This window comes from Entelurus aequoreus, linkage group LG07, assembly GCF_033978785.1.
Source record: "Entelurus aequoreus isolate RoL-2023_Sb linkage group LG07, RoL_Eaeq_v1.1, whole genome shotgun sequence".
NCBI lineage: Eukaryota > Metazoa > Chordata > Actinopteri > Syngnathiformes > Syngnathidae > Entelurus > Entelurus aequoreus.
Genome location: NC_084737.1, coordinates 12,770,892 through 12,790,657, shown reverse-complemented (window position 1 = coordinate 12,790,657; position 19,766 = coordinate 12,770,892). Strand labels below are relative to the sequence as shown.

Here is a 19,766-nt window from a genome sequence, read left to right as displayed (position 1 = left end):
GAATGAAGTCACAATATACTAAGATTTTTTTTTTTTTACAATTTTACTAGAATAATATGTAATTTGAGTATACAGTCATAATTTTAATATATTTGCTGTAGTTTGATTTTAAAAATATATTTTACAGGAATAAAGGTGTTTAGATTTTTTTATATTCACATGTTGTAAAAAAATTTTTTTTTACAAGAATAAAGTAATAATTTGATTTAAAAAAAGGATAATTTTACTAGAATAAAGTTGCAATTAAAAAAAGTTGTAATCAGTCAAAAATAAGGGTCTAAAGTAATAATTTGATTTAAAAAAAGGATAATTTTACTAGAATAAAGTTGCAATTAAAAAAAGTTGTAATCAGTCAAAAATAAGGGTCTTTTGTTTAGATTTTTTAAAAGTGACAAAATAATAAAAATGGCCGTAGTCGTTTTACAAAAATAAAGTCACAATACAATGGGGAAAAAATTAAGTTGTAGTTAAGTATTTGTAATATTTTGAGAACGTGTCATAATTTTTAGGAAACTTTTTTTTTTGTCAACAATGAAGTAGTAATATTTAGATTTTGAAAATGCTTTGATATTTGAAAAATGCTGTTATTTTATTGGCATAAAAGCACGAAAAAGAAAAAAGGTAACATTTTTCCAAAATAAAAAATATAACAAAAACGTTTGGTTAGGTGTTGGAAAATCAACAAAATATTTCAAAAGATGTTTTATAGGTCGTATCCGCGCTTACTTGCTGTGCGTAACAACGTCCGCTGCCAGAGGAACCTTTTTTACAGGAATATACATAAGTCTTAAGTCATAAAAATAGTCATATATTTTTTTATATTTTGAGAATATAATCATTATTTAATAAAAGGCCTACTGAAACCCACTACTACCGACCACGCAGTCTGATAGTTTATATATCAATGATGAAATCTTAACATTATAACACATGCCAATACGGCCGGGTTAACTTATAAAGTGACATTTTAAATTTGCCGCTAAACTTCCGGTTCGAAACGCCTCTGAGGATGACGTATGCGCGTGACGTAGCCCGGCGAACACGGGTATGCCTTCCACATTGAAGCCGATACGAAAAAGCTCTGTTTTCATTTCATAATTCCACAGTATTCTGGACATCTGTGTTCGTGAATCTGTTTCAATCATGTTCATTGCATTATGGAGAAGGAAGCCGAGCAAGCAAAGAAGAAAGTTGTCGGTGCGAAATGGACGTATTTTTCGAACGTAGTCAGCCACAACAGTACACAGCCGGCGCTTCTTTGTTTACATTCCCGAAAGATGCAGTCAAGATGGAAGAACTCGGATAACAGAGACTCTAACCAGGAGGACTTTTGATTTGGATACACAGACGCCTGTAGAGAACTGGGACAACACAGACTCTTACCAGGATTACTTTGATTTGGATGACAAAGACGCAGACGTGCTACTGTGAGTATGCAGCTTTGGCTTTTTTTTGCGTATGTACGTAACTTTTTTTAAATATATAAGCTTTATGAACCTTGGGTTAGGTGAACGGTCTTTTGGGCTGAGTGATTGTGTGTGTTTATCATGTGTTTGAATTGTATTGGCGTGTTCTATGGAGCTAGGAGCTAGCAGAGGAGCTAGGAGCTAGCATAACACGTACCGTACCGTACGTGCGCGTCACGTACGTAACTTTTTAAAAATATATAAGCTTTATGAACCTTGGGTTAGGTGAACGGTCTTTTGGGCTGAGTGATTGTGTGTGTTGATCAGGTGTTTGAATTGTATTGGCGTGTTCTATGGAGCTAGGAGCTAGCAGAGGAGCTAGGAGCTAGCATAACAAACACGCAGGTGTTATTATGCAGGATTAATTTGTGGCATATTAAATATAAGCCTGGTTGTGTTGTGGCTAATAGAGTATATATATGTCTTGTGTTTATTTACTGTTGTAGTCATTCCCAGCTGAATATCAGGTACCGTGAGTATGCAGCCTTGGCTGCTAAACATTCGATAACTTGACCGTATGTGCGCGTCACGTACGTAACTTTTTAAAAATATATAAGCTTTATGAACCTTGGGTTAGGTAAACGGTCTTTTGGGCTGAGTGATTGTGTGTGTTGATCAGGTGTTTGAATTGTATTGGCGTGTTCTATGGAGCTAGGAGCTAGCAGAGGAGCTAGGAGCTAGCATAACAAACACGCAGGTGTTTTTATGCAGGATTAATTTGTGGCATATTAAATATAAGCCTGGTTGTGTTGTGGCTAATAGAGTATATATATGTCTTGTGTTTATTTACTGTTGTAGTCATTCCCAGCTGAATATCAGGTCACCCCCGGCTCTCACAGCATCTTCCCTATCTGAATAGCTTCAACTCCCCACTAGTCCTTCACTTGCACTTTACTCATCCACAAATCTTTCATCCTCGCTCAAATTAATGGGGAAATTGTCGCTTTCTCGGTCCGAATCTCTCTCACTTCATGCGGCCATCATTGTAAACAATAGGGAACTTTGCGTATATGTTCAACTGACTACGTCACGCTACTTCCGGTAGGTGCAAGCCTTTTTTTTATCAGATACCAAAAGTTGCAATCTTTATCGTCGTTGTTCTATACTAAATCCTTTCAGCAAAAATATGGCAATATCGCGAAATGATCAAGTATCAATCAATCAATCAATCAATGTTTATTTATATAGCCCTAAATCACAAGTGTCTCAAAGGGCTGTACAAGCCACAACGACATCCTCGGTGTCGAGTGGGTCTGACATAATATTGTGAAAGTCCAACACATCAGCGAAAGTCCAGTCCATGGTGGAGCCAGCGGGAACCATCCCGAGCGGAGACGGGTCAGCAGCGTAGAGATGTCCCCATCTGATGGACAGGCTAGCGGTCCACCCCGGAGCAGAGTAGAAAAGAAAAGAAAAGAAACGGTAGATCAACTGGTCTAAAAAGGGAGTCTATTTAAAGGCTAGAGTATACAAATGAGTTTTAAGATGAGACTTAAATGCTTCTACTGAGGTAGCATCTCTAACTTTTACCGGGAGGGCATTCCATAGTATTGGAGCCCGAATAGAAAACGCTCTATAGCCCGCAGACTTTTTTTGGGCTCTGGGAATCACTAATAAGCCGGAGTTCTTTGAACGCAGATTTCTTGTCGGGACATATGGTACAATACAATCGGCAAGATAGGCAGGAGCTTGACCGTGTAGTATTTTATACGTAAGTAGTAAAACCTTAAAGTCGCATCTTAGGTGCACAGGAAGCCAGTGCAAGTGAGCCAGTATAGGCGTAATATGATCAAACTTTCTTGTTTTTGTCAAAAGTCTAGCAGCCGCATTTTGTACCATCTGTAATCTTTTAATGCTAGACATAGGGAGGCCCGAAAATAAAACGTTACAGTAATCGAGACGAGATGTAACGAACGCATGAATAATGATCTCAGCATCGCTTGTGGACAAAATGGAACGAATTTTAGCGATATTACGGAGATGAAAGAAGGCCAATAGATCTGCTATCCCCGTTTAAATAAAAAAAATTCATTTCAGTAGGCCTTTAAAAAGTATTGATTTTACAAGGGTAAAGTTATGATTGAAGTTGTATAAAAAGTCACAGTATTGTTAAAAAACGTAATTTCTACAAAAACAAATTTTGCAGGAATACATTTTTAATGTTTTAAGAAAAAAAGTTGCAACATCGTGGTAAAAAAGTAGTCTTTTTACAAGAATGAAGTCACAGTATACTAAGAAAAAAATTATAACATTTTTCTAGAATAATATGTATTTTGAGTATACAGTTATAATTTTAATATAATATTTGCTGTAGTTTAATTTTAAAAATACATTTTACAAGAATAAAGGTGTTTAGATTTTTTTATAGTCACAATGTTGTAAAAGAAAATATTCTACAAGAATAAAGTAATAATTTGATTTAAAAAAGGGTAATTTTACTAGAATAAAGTTGAAATTAAAAAAAAGTTGTAATCAATCAAAATTAAAGGTCTTTTGTCTAGAGTTTTTAAAAGTGACAAAATAATTAATTAATTAAAAATAATTATTTAATAAAGTATTGATTTTACAAGGGTAAAGTTATGATTTAAGTTGTATAAAAAGTCACAATATTGTTAAATTTTTTAAAAATTTTTACAAAAAACAAACTCAAGAACATTTTTACAATTTTGCAGGAATACATTTTTAATGTTTAAAAAAAAAAAGTTGCAACATCGTGGGAAATTCTAGTCTTTTTACAAGAATGACGTCATAATATAGTAAGATTTTTTTGTACAATTTTACTAGAATAATATGTAATTTCAGTATACAGTCAAAATTTTAATAGAATGTTGTTGCTGTAGGTTAATTTTGAAAAGTCAAGTTATTTTACAAGAATAAAGGTGTTTAGATTACATAGTCACAATATTGTAAAAAAAAAAAAAAAATTTTACAAGAATAAAATCATACATTTTTTTTTAAAAAAGGATAATTTTACTACAATAAAGTTGCAATTTAAAAAAAGCTGTAATCAAACAAAAATAAAGGTCTTTTGTTTTGATTTTTAAAAAGTGACAAAATAATTAAAATGATAGTCGTTTTACAAAAATAAAGTCACAATATAATGGGGAAAAAATTAAGTTGTAGTTATTAAGTATTTGTAATATTTTGACAACACGTCATAATTTTTAGGAACTTTTTTTTTTTTACCAACAACTAAGAGGAATCAATAATTGTCACCGCGAAAATCGGATTAAAATTGAATCGCGAGTGTTTCACATCCTAAGAAGTTGTAATATTTTGTACAGTAAGTTATATCGCAAGACAAAAATCCAAATTGTACAATAATAAAGTTTTAAAACATTTTGAGACAAATGACATGATGATATTAGGGAAAAAAACACATGACAAGACTAAAGTTGCAGTATAAATCTGTAATTTATTAATCCCTGGGCGTGTGGCAATAAATTGACCCCAATAAAGTCATTTGGCAGAAGTCAAATGAATAACTATTGTGATGACAGATTGTTGGGGATGTTGTCTGCAGGTAAAAGTGCTGAGCTTGCATCCCGACTGGGCCCAGACGGATCTTTACATTCTGGGCCAGGCCGACCACTTCATCGGAAACTGTGTCTCCTCTTTTTCTGCCTTCGTCAAGAGAGAGAGGGACGCCCACGGCCTTCCCTCCTCCTTTTTTGGCATGGACCAGCCAGGAACGGCCGCTAAAACCGCATCAGACTCAGAACGGGTACGAAAGCACCACTCGGACACACTCAGATTGAACAGAACTGAACTTTAACATCTTCTCACGAGGGAAAGACGGACTATAAGCGGCGTCACGTGACCTCTCTTAGGACGCCAATAGACAATAATTGGATTCTAAGAAGTTCTTGACGTCTTCGAGAAAAATGGCAGTACTTTACACATTCTCCTTTTAGCTCTTTCACAATAAACATATATTTGGATACTTCATACACATTTTCCTTGGTAGTGCTAATACTTTTAGCTCTTTCACAATAAACATATATTTGGATACTTCATACACATTTTCCTTGGTAGTGCTAATACTTTTAGCTCTTTCACAATAAACATATATTTGGATACTTCAACATCAACAAGTATTGCAGTTATTTGCCTGTTTAGACACAGTGTGGACACTCAATTAGGTACAGCCGCACAGCAAGATGGAATGAAGGAGATGTAAGGAAAAAATGCCTTAAGATATGACGACTATTTTGATGATTGATTGATTTATCAGTTATATTCACCAAAAAAAAAGAAATATTAAGTTTTTCAGCATTTTATTTAATCAATTTTTTTTAATACATAAATATTTCCCGGACCATAGGGCGCACCGGATTATAAGGAGCATTAAAGGTTTCGTATTATGATTTTTTTCTAAATGTAAAATACTTCCTTGTGGTCTACATAACATGTAATGGTGGTTCTTTGGTCAAAATGTTGCATAGATGATATTTTACAGATCATCTTCAAGCCACTTTCTGACAGTCGCTTCAGGATGCGCCGTTTTGTGGCGGGTCTTAATCACGTGTCTCACCTTCGGCAGGGTCTTCACGCCGTCATCTTTGTTGTAGCGGTGTAAGTGGAAGAAGTGTCAAAAGATGGCGCTAACTGTTTTAATGACATTCAGACTTTACTTCAATCAATAACATCATCCGTGGCTCACTAGCCAGAAATGTGTCCCGTGAAAAACCGTCCGACCGGAACTCTCCAAATAACTAAAGTCCTTTGGGTGAATAATGTAAACTCACTACACCGGTATGTTTTAGCGCTTTCATGGCGGGTTTACTCACATATATAAGTAAGAACTTTACACTACTTTATATTAGAAATGGCAACAGCGGAGGATGAATGTCCCATAAGAAGGTAGGTATGTCTTTATTGTCATTGCACAAGTACAATGAATGAATGAATGTATTTATTTCGGCAGACATATATAGCAACACTTCATCACTCTTTGTACTTAGAATATGTTCCCCTAGTGTCCAAAAAACTGTAAATTTAGTCTTTGTTACTTAGAATATGTTCCCCCAGTGTCCAAATAACTCTAAATTAAGTCTTTGTTACTTAGAATATGTTCCCCTAGTGTCCAAATAACTCTAAATTTAGTCTTTGTTACTTAGAATATGTTTCCCTAGTGTCCAAATAACTCTAAATTTAGTCTTTGTTACTTAGAATATGTTCCCCTAGTGTCCAAATAACTCTAAATTTAGTCTTTGTTACTTAGAATATGTTCCCCTAGTGTCCAAATAACTCTAAATTAAGTCTTTGTTACTTAGAATATGTTCCCCTAGTGTCCAAATAACTCTAAATTAAGTCTTTGTTACTTAGAATATGTTCCCCTAGTGTCCAAATAACTTTACATTTAGTCTTTGTTACTTAGAATATGTTCCCCTAGTGTCCAAATAACTCTAAATGTAGTCTTTGTTACTTAGAATATGTTCCCCTAGTGTCCAAATAACTCTAAATGTAGTCTTTGTTACTTAGAATATGTTCCCTAGTCTCCAAATAACTCTAAATTAAGTCTTTGTTACTTAGAATATGTTCCGTTCCCCCAGTGTCCAAATAACTCTAAATTAAGTCTTTGTTACTTAGAATATGTTCTCCTATTGTCCAAATAACTCTAAATTAAGTCTTTGTTACTTAGAATATGTTCCCCTAGTGTCCAAATAACTCTAAATGTAGTCTTTGTTACTTAGAATATGTTCCCCTAGTGTCCAAATAACTCTAAATTTAGTCTTTGTTACTTAGAATATGTTCCCCTAGTGTCCAAATAACTCTAAATTTAGTCTTTGTTACTTAGAATAGGTTTCCCTAGTGTCCAAATAACTCTAAATTTAGTCTTTGTTACTTAGAATATGTTCCCCTAGTGTCCAAATAACTCTAAATTTAGTCTTTGTTACTTAGTATATGTTTCCCTAGTGTCCAAATAACTCTAAATTAAGTCTTTGTTACTTAGAATATGTTTCCCTAGTGTCCAAATAACTCTAAATTTAGTCTTTGTTACTTAGAATATGTTTCCCTAGTGTCCAAATAACTCTAAATTTAGTCTTTGTTACTTAGAATATGTTTCCCTAGTGTCCAAATAACTCTAAATGTAGTCTTTGTTACTTAGAATATGTTTCCCTAGTGTCCAAATAACTCTAAATTTAGTCTTTGTTACTTAGAATATGTTCCCCTAGTGTCCAAATAACTCTAAATGTAGTCTTTGTTACTTAGAATATGTTCCCCTAGTGTCCAAATAACTCTAAATGTAGTCTTTGTTACTTAGAATATGTTCCCCTAGTGTCCAAATAACTCTAAATTAAGTATTTGTTACTTAGAATATGTTCCCTTAGTGTCCAAATAACTCTAAATTAAGTCTTTGTTACTTAGAATATGTTCCCTTAGTGTCCAAATAACTCTAAATTAAGTATTTGTTACTTAGAATATGTTCCCCTAGTGTCCAAATAACTCTAAATTAAGTATTTGTTACTTAGAATATGTTCCCTTAGTGTCCAAATAACTCTAAATGTAGTCTTTGTTACTTAGAATATGTTCCCTTAATGTCCAAATAACTCTAAATTTAGTCTTTGTTACTTAGAATATGTTCCCCTAGTGTCCAAATAACTCTAAATTAAGTCTTTGTTACTTAGAATATGTTCCCCTAGTGTCCAAATAACTCTAAATTAAGTATTTGTTACTTAGAATATGTTCCCTTAGTGTCCAAATAACTCTAAATGTAGTCTTTGTTACTTAGAATATGTTCCCCTAGTGTCCAAAAAACTCTAAATTTAGTCTTTGTTACTTAGAATATGTTCCCCTAGTGTCCAAATAACTCTAAATGTAGTCTTTGTTACTTAGAATATGTTCCCCTAGTGTCCAAATAACTCTAAATTAAGTCTTTGTTACTTAGAATATGTTCCCCTAGTGTCCAAATAACTCTAAATTTAGTCTTTGTTACTTAGAATATGTTCCCCTAGTGTCCAAATAACTCTAAATTAAGTATTTGTTACTTAGAATATGTTCCCCTAGTGTCCAAATAACTCTAAATTAAGTCTTTGTTACTTAGAATATGTTCCCCCAGTGTCCAAATAACTCTAAATTAAGTCTTTGTTACTTAGAATATGTTCCCCTAGTGTCCAAATAACTCTAAATTAAGTCTTTGTTACTTAGAATATGTTCCCCTAGTGTCCAAATAACTCTAAATTAAGTCTTTGTTACTTAGAATATGTTCCCCTAGTGTCCAAATAACTCTAAATTAAGTCTTTGTTACTTAGAATATGTTTCCCTAGTGTCCAAATAACTCTAAATTAAGTATTTGTTACTTAGAATATGTTCCCCTAGTGTCCAAATAACTCAAAATGTAGTCTTTGTTACTTAGAATATGTTCCCCATACTAAAGTGTTACCACTGGTGGGGTTAGGTAACTCCAACAAGGTTAAGTACCACTGCTCTAAACTCTGTACAATTACTACTGGGGGTTTTCAATTGTATTTAATCACGTTTGTTCATGTAGAGTTAGAGGACTAGTCTGTGGCTTGTTGATCAGATCGTAGCAAACTTTGATTGATCGAAACTTTTATTAGTAGATTGCACAGTACAGTACATATTCCGTACAATTGACCACTAAATGGTAACACCCCAATACGTTTTTCAACTTGTTTAAGTTTTAATTGATTACCACGTTAACCAATTCATGGTAAACAACACACAAACGGATTAAAAGTCCCCAATGCCTGATTTTGTATCTTTGTTTGCAGGGTATTTAAGAGAGAGAAACACCTGTTGAAATTATTTAGAGTACCGGTAGACAATATTTACATGTGGGCAGTAAGTAATAAAGCGCAGTAACATCACAGCGCCACAAGGTGTCAGTAGTTGTCTACACCAAAGGGGCCAACTGATGGGAACAATTTTAAAACGATGAAATCAATTGCTAGATTCAACACCACAAATATGACGATCTGCAATATTCATTAAGAATGATTAACATTGATTTATGACATCTTATCCTCTCGTCTAAGTACCTTTTCACACAGATATTATACCATAAGGTGGCGCACATAGCGTAGCCTTTTTTTTTTTTTTTTACTTCTAGTCACAAACTCCAACAATACATCCATCAATAACTTAATTTATCCATTTGTATTCATGTTTTGAATATCAATGGAACAAAATATTGCATTTATTTCAATTTAAGGCAGAATAATCTCAATTTGCATAACCCCCTGAAATATAAATCTTATATATATATATATATATATATATATATGTATATGTGTGTGTGTGTGTGTATATATACATACCTATATATATGTATATATATACATACCTATATATATATATATATATATATGTATATGTATATATATACATACCTATATATATATATGTATGTATGTATATATATATGTATGTATATACATATATGTATATATATACATATATATATGTGTATATATATACATACATATATATATGTATGTATATACCGTATATATACATATATATATATGTATGTATATATATATGTATATATACATACATATATATATATTAAAAAAATATATATATACATATATATGTATATATATAGATATATATATTAAAAAAAAAAAAAGTATATATATAGATATATACATATGTATGTATGTATATATATATATGTGTATGTATATAAATATATATATGTGTGTGTGTGTATATATATATAATACATGCACACATACAGTATATCAATACATATATACACAAATATACATGTGTGTGTGTATATATACAGTATGTGAATGTGTATATGTCTATATATTTGTATATGTGTGTATATATGATGTGTATGTATATATGTGTATATATATATCCATATATATATGCATATGTATGTATATATATATATATGTATGTATATATATATATACACATATATATATATGTATACAGTATATATATACTGTGTACGTATATATATATATACATATATATATGTACATATACATACATACATATGTATGTATATATGTGTATATATATATGCATATGTATGTATATATGTATGTATATATATACATTTGTATGTGTATATATATATATATATATATATGTATGTATATATATATGTATGTATATACAGTATATATATACTGTATATGTATGTATATATATACATATATATATATGTATACAGTATATATATACTGTATATGTATGTATATATACATATATATATATATATATATACATATGTATGTATATATGTGTATATATATATATGCATATGTATGTATATATATATATGTATATATATATATGTATGTATATACTGTATATGTATGTATATATATATGTTTGCTGGAGCCTATCTCAGATGCTTTCGGGCGGAAGGCGGGGTACACCCTGGACAAGTTGCCACCTCAATTCAAATAAAATATGACTTACATCATGTACTGTACAGTATATAATATTAATATGACAGTCACAGATAATTCAATTGGCTGTAGAGCAATGGTAATGGATCAATAATATCCATCCATCCATTTTCTACCGCTTATCCCTAATAATATATGTATTCTAAATACATGTGTAGATGCAGAGATGAAAAATGGGGGTCATTTTGATTTGTACTGTTAAATCTTAAGGTTCTAAGTAGACCTTGAACATTTGAAAGTCTTGATCTTTTTTTTCTTTTTTAACAGAACAACAGACATGGACTTGCAGAACTAACAGGATACTAGTAGTCATTGGTGGAAACCATCCTCCACATGATGACAATGAAATCAACTAAACTTGCTAAATATTTTTAGTTCCATTTAGACCGGAACATTCTCCACGGGCTAAAGCCTCACGGCTCCATCGGAGGAGGAAGTCCCCATGGTGACCACCTCTCACCTGGCAGCTTCATCAAGGTGACTCTTCATCTCTCTCACTTTCTTGCTGATAACGCTCCATGCTTGTTTGCTTCAGTCCAGCTTTGGTTGAGCCATCGCGCCAAGGAGAAGCCAGAGCTCGAAAACCCCCTTCCGTCATTTTGGGAACGTAAACAAAGCCATTGTTTAACCTTTGAAACCCAGGTATGTACAGACACATTCATTGTTAAACATACATGTATACACATGGATACATACATAAATATATACATAAATATATACACATGGATACATACATAAATATATACATAAATATATACACATGGATACATACATAAATATATACATAAATATATACACATAGATACATACATAAATACAGGTATATACACATGGATACATACATAAATATATACACATGGATACATACCGTAATTTCCGGACTATAAGCCGCTACTTTTTCCCCTCGTTCTGGTCCCTGCGGCTTATACAAGGGTGCGGCTTATTTACGGCCTGTTCTTCTCCGACACCGACGAAGAGGATTTCGGTGGTTTTAGTACGCAGGAGGAAGACGATGACACAATGATTAAAGACTGACTTTTCATATACCGGTAGGCTGTTTTGATAACGTACAGGCGAGCACTTTGTATTACTTTGCACCGTTGTATTATTTGTACTCTGCACGAATGCTGTTCGCCATGTCAAAGATGCGAAAGTTTGATTGAATGATTGAAAGATTTATTGTTAATAAATGGGACGCTTTGCGTTCCCAAACAGTCATCTCTGTCCCGACAATCTCCTCCGTGGTAGCAGGAACCCCTATATACTACGCTAATTACACATCAAAACCCTGCGGCTTATAGTCGGGTGCGGCTTATATATGGAGCAATCTGTATTTTCCCCTAAATTTAGCTGGTGCGGCTTATAGTCCGGAAATTACGGTACATAAATATATACACATAGATACATACATAAATACAGGTATATACACATGGATACATACATAAATATATACACATAGATACATACATAAATATATACACATAGATACATACATAAATACATACACAGATACGTACATAAATATATACACAGATACGTACATAAATATATACACATGGATACGTACATAAATATATGCACATAGATACATACATAAATATATACACAGATACGTACATAAATATATGCACATAGATACATACATAAATATATACACGTAGATACATACATAAATATATACGCATAGATACATACATAAATATATACGCATAGATACATACATAAATATATACATAGATAAATACATAAATATATACATACATGAATATATACACATAGGTACATACATGAATATATACACATATATACACAGATACATATCTACACATAGATACATACATAAATATATACACAGATACATACATACATAAATATATACACATAGGTACATACATAAATATATACATAAAAATATACACATAGATACATACATAAATATATATGCATAAATATATACACAGATACATACATAAATATATACATATATACACATGGATACATACATAAATATATACACATAGATACATACATAAATATATACAGATACATAAATAAATATATACATATATACACATAGATACATACATAAATATATACACAGATACATACATAAATATGTACACATAGATACACACATAAATATATACACATAGATACATACATAAATATGTACAAATATATGCATGTTGTAGTGTCTTTCATCCCCCCAAGTTGTGTAAACTTAGATTTAGACAAACTTTATTGATCCACAAGGGAAATTGTTCCACAGTTACAAAGGATGGAAAGGATAATACAGGTATAAAGTAGACTCAACATTTACCATAGTAGCAATATAACATGTATGCAATATTTACATTTTATATACACAGTATATAATATATAGTGGCATATATATAACAAATCCCAATGACCATGTACAATATTACAGTACATGTAACAGCATAAAATAGAGAGTCGATCCAGCAGAACATAAATATTATAAACAAAGAGAGGTAGCTAACATAGAAGGTGTCAGGTAATAGATATCACCTACTCACCATTACCTCTCTGCTTGGCACTCAGCATCAAGGGTTAGAATTGGGGGTTAAATCACCAAAATGCTGCTCACTGCTCCCCTCACCTCCCAGGGGGTGAACAAGGGCGATGGGTCATTGGTACTTTAACTTGAATCTATTGCTGACCAGCTGCGTGCCAATAGTTAGTGCGGCTTCCCGGATCAGTTTGTCAATCCGGTTCAAGTCCCTTTCTGCTGGTGCTGCTGCCCCAACACACCACTGCAAAGTACAGGGCACAACAGACTGGTACAAGTTAAGTAAAGTAGATTCAAGTAAGTTTACAATATTTGAACACTATTATAATTATGATCAACGAATTTAAAATATTTCACCGTTTTAAAACTACCGTAGTATATTATTTATAATATTCTGGCTGCTTCTGACCAAAACCAAAAATTATTTTGTCGCGTTAGAAAAGAAAAAAAAAGAACACGTTTGATGTTCAAGGCTTTTATTTACAACCCCCCCCCCCCCCCCCCAAAAAAAAATCACACATTAGCCAAATATGAAATAAATAACATGAACAATAGCAAGATAGATGCATTCAGTAAAAAACACTATTTTCTTTCAATTCTTTCATTGCTTACATCGTCTTGACTTTTTTTGTACTTTTCACTTTTTTTTTACACAAGAGAAAAAGCTTTCCTCCCGCCCGCCCCCTTCCTCCATGCACCGACCACAGTCAAGCACAGCGGCCGCCGACAACAGTGGTGAGGTCAAAGGTGAGAAGTCACAGAGGTCAGCAGCAGCAACCAGAGGGGGGGGGGGTCACCCTGGTGTGTGAGTGTGTGTGTATCACCATACTGAACAGTTTGGACTTCCATTAAAAGTACAAAGAATAGCGACATAAATACTGTATTACATTGCTATTCTTTGTTATACAAAAACTAAACGCTGTTATTAAAAATAAAGTCTTAGGCCCTCAAGTATGGTGATACAAATAGTGTGTGTGTGTGTGTGTGTGTGTGTGCTGACTCCAGTTGTTTATTGCAGTGTGTGTGTGTTGCATCATGTGTTGGATCACTTCAGTCCATCAAAGATCCTTTTTTTTTTTTTTGCATGGAAAAGAAAACTCCCCAAAGGAGAAAAAAAGTGTGAGTACCGGTACATTTAAATGTCGCTATTAAGGGAGAGGAGGGGGGGAAAAAATATATATTTAAAAAAATCCAAGAACAAAAGAAGTCTTGTTGAAGTTTGTAAATCAGTAGTCAAGCTCAGTGTGCTTTCCAGTTGGCAGGGAGAGGAAGCATGCCCATATAAGGCAAATGTGTGGCATGCAGGTGGGCGGAGTCAGGTATGCCCTCCTGCCGTTGGCTCTAAAAGGCAATTGGCTGGACGGTAAAAAAAAAAAAAAAAATGAGGGCGTGGAGAAAAAAAGTTGTCTTTGATTGGTGCAAAATTAAAACAAATAGTATCTTTTTTTAAAAGTTATAAATAAATTGGATAGTAATATAATATTCTGATGTCCTGATTTAATGTTTTTTTTTTGTATGTTTAACTCCTTAAGGGTGGTTGTTCTCTTGCAATACCGCTTTATTCCACAGGGGGCATCATTGAGTCACTGTTGTATTTAACCATTAAAGTTTTCTGTAGTCGCTAAAAAAAAATGTATGGTGAAGAATAGAGATGTCCGATAATATCGGTCTGCCGATATTATCGGCCGATAAATGCGTTAAAATGTAACATCGGAAATTATCGGTATCGGTTTTTTTTATTATCAGTATTGTTTTTTTTAAAATTAAATCCACATAAAAAACACAAGATACACTTACAATTAGTGCACCAACCCAAAAAACCTCCCTCCCCCATTTACACTCATTCACACAAAAGGGTTGTTTCTTTCTGTTATTAATATTCTGGTTCCTACATTATATATCAATATATATCAATACAGTCTGCAAGGGATACAGTCCGTAAGCACACATGATTGTGCGTGCTGCTGGTCCACTAATAGTACTAACCTTTAACAGTTAATTTGACAAATTTTCATTAATTACTAGTTTCTATGTAACTGTTTTTATATTGTTTTACTTTCTTTTTTATTCAAGAAAATGTTTTTAATTTATTTATATTATTTTATTTTATTTTATTCATTTAAAAAAAAAAGTACCTTATCTTCACCATACCTGGTTGTCCAAATTAGGCATAATAGTGTGTTAATTCCACGACTGTATATATCGGTTGATATTGGTAATTAAAGAGTTGGACAATATCGGCATATCGGATATCGGCAAAAAGCCATTATCGGACATCCCTAGTAAAGAAGCATATTTGATCGCATGTTGAAAATGAATCATGATCAATAACGCAGATTCAACTCCGAATGACACAAATCGCATTCCTTTCCCCCCTAAGTTCCGACAAAACGAGAGTAACGGCAACAGAACACAAAAAACGTTTCCTGCTGGCTTGGTTTAGGGTGGGGAAACCACACAAGTGGCGCGGGATTAGGACTCGGACGAAGTGCGCGAGCTGTCGTGGATGAGTGACCTGTAGATGTTGGAGGAGAGGAATCGCGGGTAGGAGTCCCTGTGCATCAGCGTGTAGATCTGCAACTGGGCGTCCTCGAAGGTGTGGGGCGCGGGGTCGTGGATCTTCTTGTTGATCACCTCCCGCACGCGAGCGTCCAGACTCACCTGGAAGGGAAAAACCAGGAGAGGACGTTAGTGGACTGTGCCACACCACATACGGCCCGTTAAGATTTCCAAGCTTGATTGTAAAAGATACACAACTGAGAAGTAAAATATGTTCATACGTTGTTAATATTCAGTGTTTTATTGTTCGTAGTTAATATTGTAAATCCCGCTTTCTTGTACATTTTGGGTGTCCCATTCAGTGAAAAACTGTAAAAGTCCATTCCGTTTTTTTGAGGTGGTCTGTCATAACGTTTTTTAGAACTCTGTCGGACATTGTGACTTTTTGGTGTTAGTGTTCCTGGAAAAAAAGGGGAGCCAGACACACATACTGTACAGCAGATGTTTACAGCTAAATGTGTATCTGGAATAGAATAGAAAGTTCCTGGAAAAAAAGGGAGCCAGACACACATACTGTACAGCAGATGTTTACAGCTAAATGTGTATCTGGAATAGAATAGAAAGTACTTTATTGTTTCCTGGGGGAAATTCAGCACCACAGTTCGCTCACAATGAACAATGAACACTTAGGTATTTTTTACATGTGAATAATACAAATACAGTCTATTATACAACATTATTCACATGTGAATAATATAAATACAGTCTATTATACAGCATTATTCGCATGTGAATTAAAACAAAATTATTCACATGTGAATAATATAGTCTATTATACAGCATTATTCACATGTGAATTAAAACAAAATTGTTCACATGTGAATAATATAAATACAGTCTATTATACAGCATTATTCACATGTGAATTAAAACAAAATTATTCACATATGAATAATATACATACAGTCTATTATACAGCATTATTCACACGTGAATAATATAGTCTATTACACAGCATTATTTACATGTGAATAATAAAAATACAGTCTATTATACAGCATTATTCACATGTTATTTATATAGTCTATTATACAGCATTATTCACACGTGAATAATATAAATACAGTATTATACAGCATTATTCACACGTGAATAATATAGTCTATTACACAGCATTATTTACATGTGAATAATATACAGTCTATTATACAGCATTATTCACATGTGAATAATACAAATATTCCATTATACAGCATTATTCACACGTGAATAATATAGTCTATTACACAGCATTATTTACATGTGAATAATAAAAATACAGTATTATACAGCATTATTCACACGTGAATAATATACTTTCTATTATACAGCATTATTCACACGTGAATAATACAAATATTCCATTATACAGCATTATTCACATGTGAATAATATAAATACAGTCTATTATACATCATTCACATGTGAATTAAAATAAAATTATTCACATGCGAATAATATAAATAGTCTATTATACAGCATTATTCACATGTGAATTAAAACAAAATTATTCACATGTGAATAATATAAATACAGTCTATTATACAGCATTATTCACATGTGAATTAAAACAATTATTCACATGTGAATAATATACATACAGTCTATTATACAGCATTATTCACACATGAATAATATAGTCTATTACACAGCATTATTTACATGTGAATAATAAAAATACAGTCTATTATACAGCATTATTCACATGTTAATTATATAGTCTATTATACAGCATTATTCACACGTGAATAATATAGTCTATTACACAGCATTATTTACATGTGAATAATAAAAATACAGTCTATTATACAGCATTATTCACATGTTAATTATATAGTCTATTATACAGCATTATTCACACGTGAATAATATAGTCTATTACACAGCATTATTTACATGTGAATAATAAAAATACAGTCTATTATACAGCATTATTCACATGTTATTTATATAGTCTATTATACAGCATTATTCACACGTGAATAATATAAATACAGTATTATACAGCATTATTCACACGTGAATAATATAGTCTATTACACAGCATTATTTACATGTGAATAATATACAGTCTATTATACAGCATTATTCACATGTGAATAATATAAATATTCCATTATACAGCATTATTCACACGTGAATAATATAGTCTATTACACAGCATTATTTACATGTGAATAATAAAAATACAGTATTATACAGCATTATTCACACGTGAATAATATACTTTCTATTATACAGCATTATTCACACGTGAATAATATAAATAGTCTATTACACAGCATTATTTACATGTGAATAATATAGTTTTTTATACAGCATTATTCACATGTGAATAATATACATAGTCTATTATACAGCATTATTCACACGTGAATAATATAAATACAGTCTATTATACAGCATTATTCACATGTGAATAATATAAGTACAGTCTATTATACAGCATTATTCACATGAAAATAATATAAATACAGTCTATTATACAGCATTATTCACATGAAAATAATATAAATACAGTCTATTATACAGCATTAGTCACATGTGAATAATATAAATACAGTCTATTGTACAGCATTATTTATATGTGAATAATATAAATAGTCTATTATACAGCATTATTCACGTGTGAATAATATAAATAATCTATTATACAGCATTATTCACATCTGAATAATATAAATACAGTCTATTATACAGCATTATTCACACGTGAATAATAGAAATAATCCAATGCAGTGTTTTTCAACCACTGTGCCGCGGCACACAAGTGTGCTGTGAGATACAGTCTGGTGTGCCGTGGGAGATTATCTAATTTCACCTATTTGGGTTAAAAATATTTTTTGCAAAGCAGTAATCATAGTCTGTTGTTGTTGAGTGTCGGTGGTGTCTAGAGCTCGGCAGAGTAACCGTGTAATACTCTTCCATATCAGTAGGTGGCAGCAGGTAGCTAATTGCTTTGTAGATGTGGGAAACAGCGGGAGGCAGTGTGCAGGTAAAAAGGTGTCTAATGCTTAAGACCAAAAATAAACAAAAGGTGAGTGCCCCTAAGAAAAGGCATTGAAGCTTAGGGAAGGCTATGCAGAACGAAACTAAAACTGAACTGGCTACAAAGTAAACAAAAACAGAACGCTGGACAACAGCAAAGACTTACTGTGGAGCAAAGACGGCGTCCACAATGTACATCCGAACATGACATGACAATCAACAATGTCCCCACAAAGAAGGATAAAAACAACTGAAATATTCTTGGTTGCTAAAACAAAGTAGATGCGGGGAAATATCGCTCAAAGGAAGACTTGAAACTGCTACAGGAAAATACCAAAAGAAGAGAAAAAGCCACCAAAATAGGAGCGCAAGACAGGAAGTAAAACACTACACACAGGAAAAGGGCAAAAAACTCCAAGAGCTATATTGATTGGTTATGCCTTAAATTCATATCCAACAATTGCGACGACGACTTTTGACTGTCAACTGAGTTTCGTTTTTTTAATGATTTCTGCTGGTGGTGTGACTCCGCATTTTTTCAACGCAAAAAATGTGCCTGGGCTCCAAAAAGGTTGAAAACCACTGGTGCAATGGACTTAAAGAAGTGTGACTCACGACAAGATCAGCAGATGTGACTCATGTTGCAATATACAAGTAGAAGATCAACTATCTCCCATAGGAGCATGAATGCATCCATTCACACTCTCCTTCCCCTGCAGCCAGCACAACAACCTTTATCCTATGTTTTATTTAGGAAACACACTTCTTGGTAGCCTGCGTGCTATTGGTCTATTGGTCTATTGTTCAGCACACCAAAGACACTCCTGGACCAAATGTTTT

General features: G+C 32.8%; 2 protein-coding genes across 6 annotated transcripts in view; one reads left to right on the top strand and one right to left on the bottom strand.

Annotated features, from left to right (window-relative positions):
* pofut1 (protein O-fucosyltransferase 1) overlaps positions 1 to 14,519 on the top strand; it is a 117,166-nt gene extending 102,647 nt beyond the window's left edge. The window contains exons 8-11 of the mRNA XM_062052591.1: positions 4,990 to 5,190; positions 11,246 to 11,347; positions 11,411 to 11,512; positions 14,058 to 14,519. Coding sequence (XP_061908575.1) covers positions 4,990 to 5,190; positions 11,246 to 11,347; positions 11,411 to 11,512; positions 14,058 to 14,252 — 600 coding nt within the window. The 3' untranslated portion in view covers positions 14,253 to 14,519. The remainder of the gene's footprint in view (positions 1 to 4,989; positions 5,191 to 11,245; positions 11,348 to 11,410; positions 11,513 to 14,057) is intronic.
* LOC133653389 (regulator of G-protein signaling 17-like) overlaps positions 14,010 to 19,766 on the bottom strand; it is a 67,254-nt gene continuing 61,497 nt past the window's right edge. For 3 of the 5 annotated variants that reach the window (XM_062052595.1, XM_062052596.1, XM_062052597.1), the window contains one exon: positions 14,010 to 16,061. In XM_062052595.1, the coding sequence (XP_061908579.1) occupies positions 15,873 to 16,061 (189 nt within the window). In that variant the 3' untranslated portion in view covers positions 14,010 to 15,872. The remainder of the gene's footprint in view (positions 16,062 to 19,766) is intronic. The other 2 variants (XM_062052593.1, XM_062052594.1) reach the window with 2 other exon arrangements.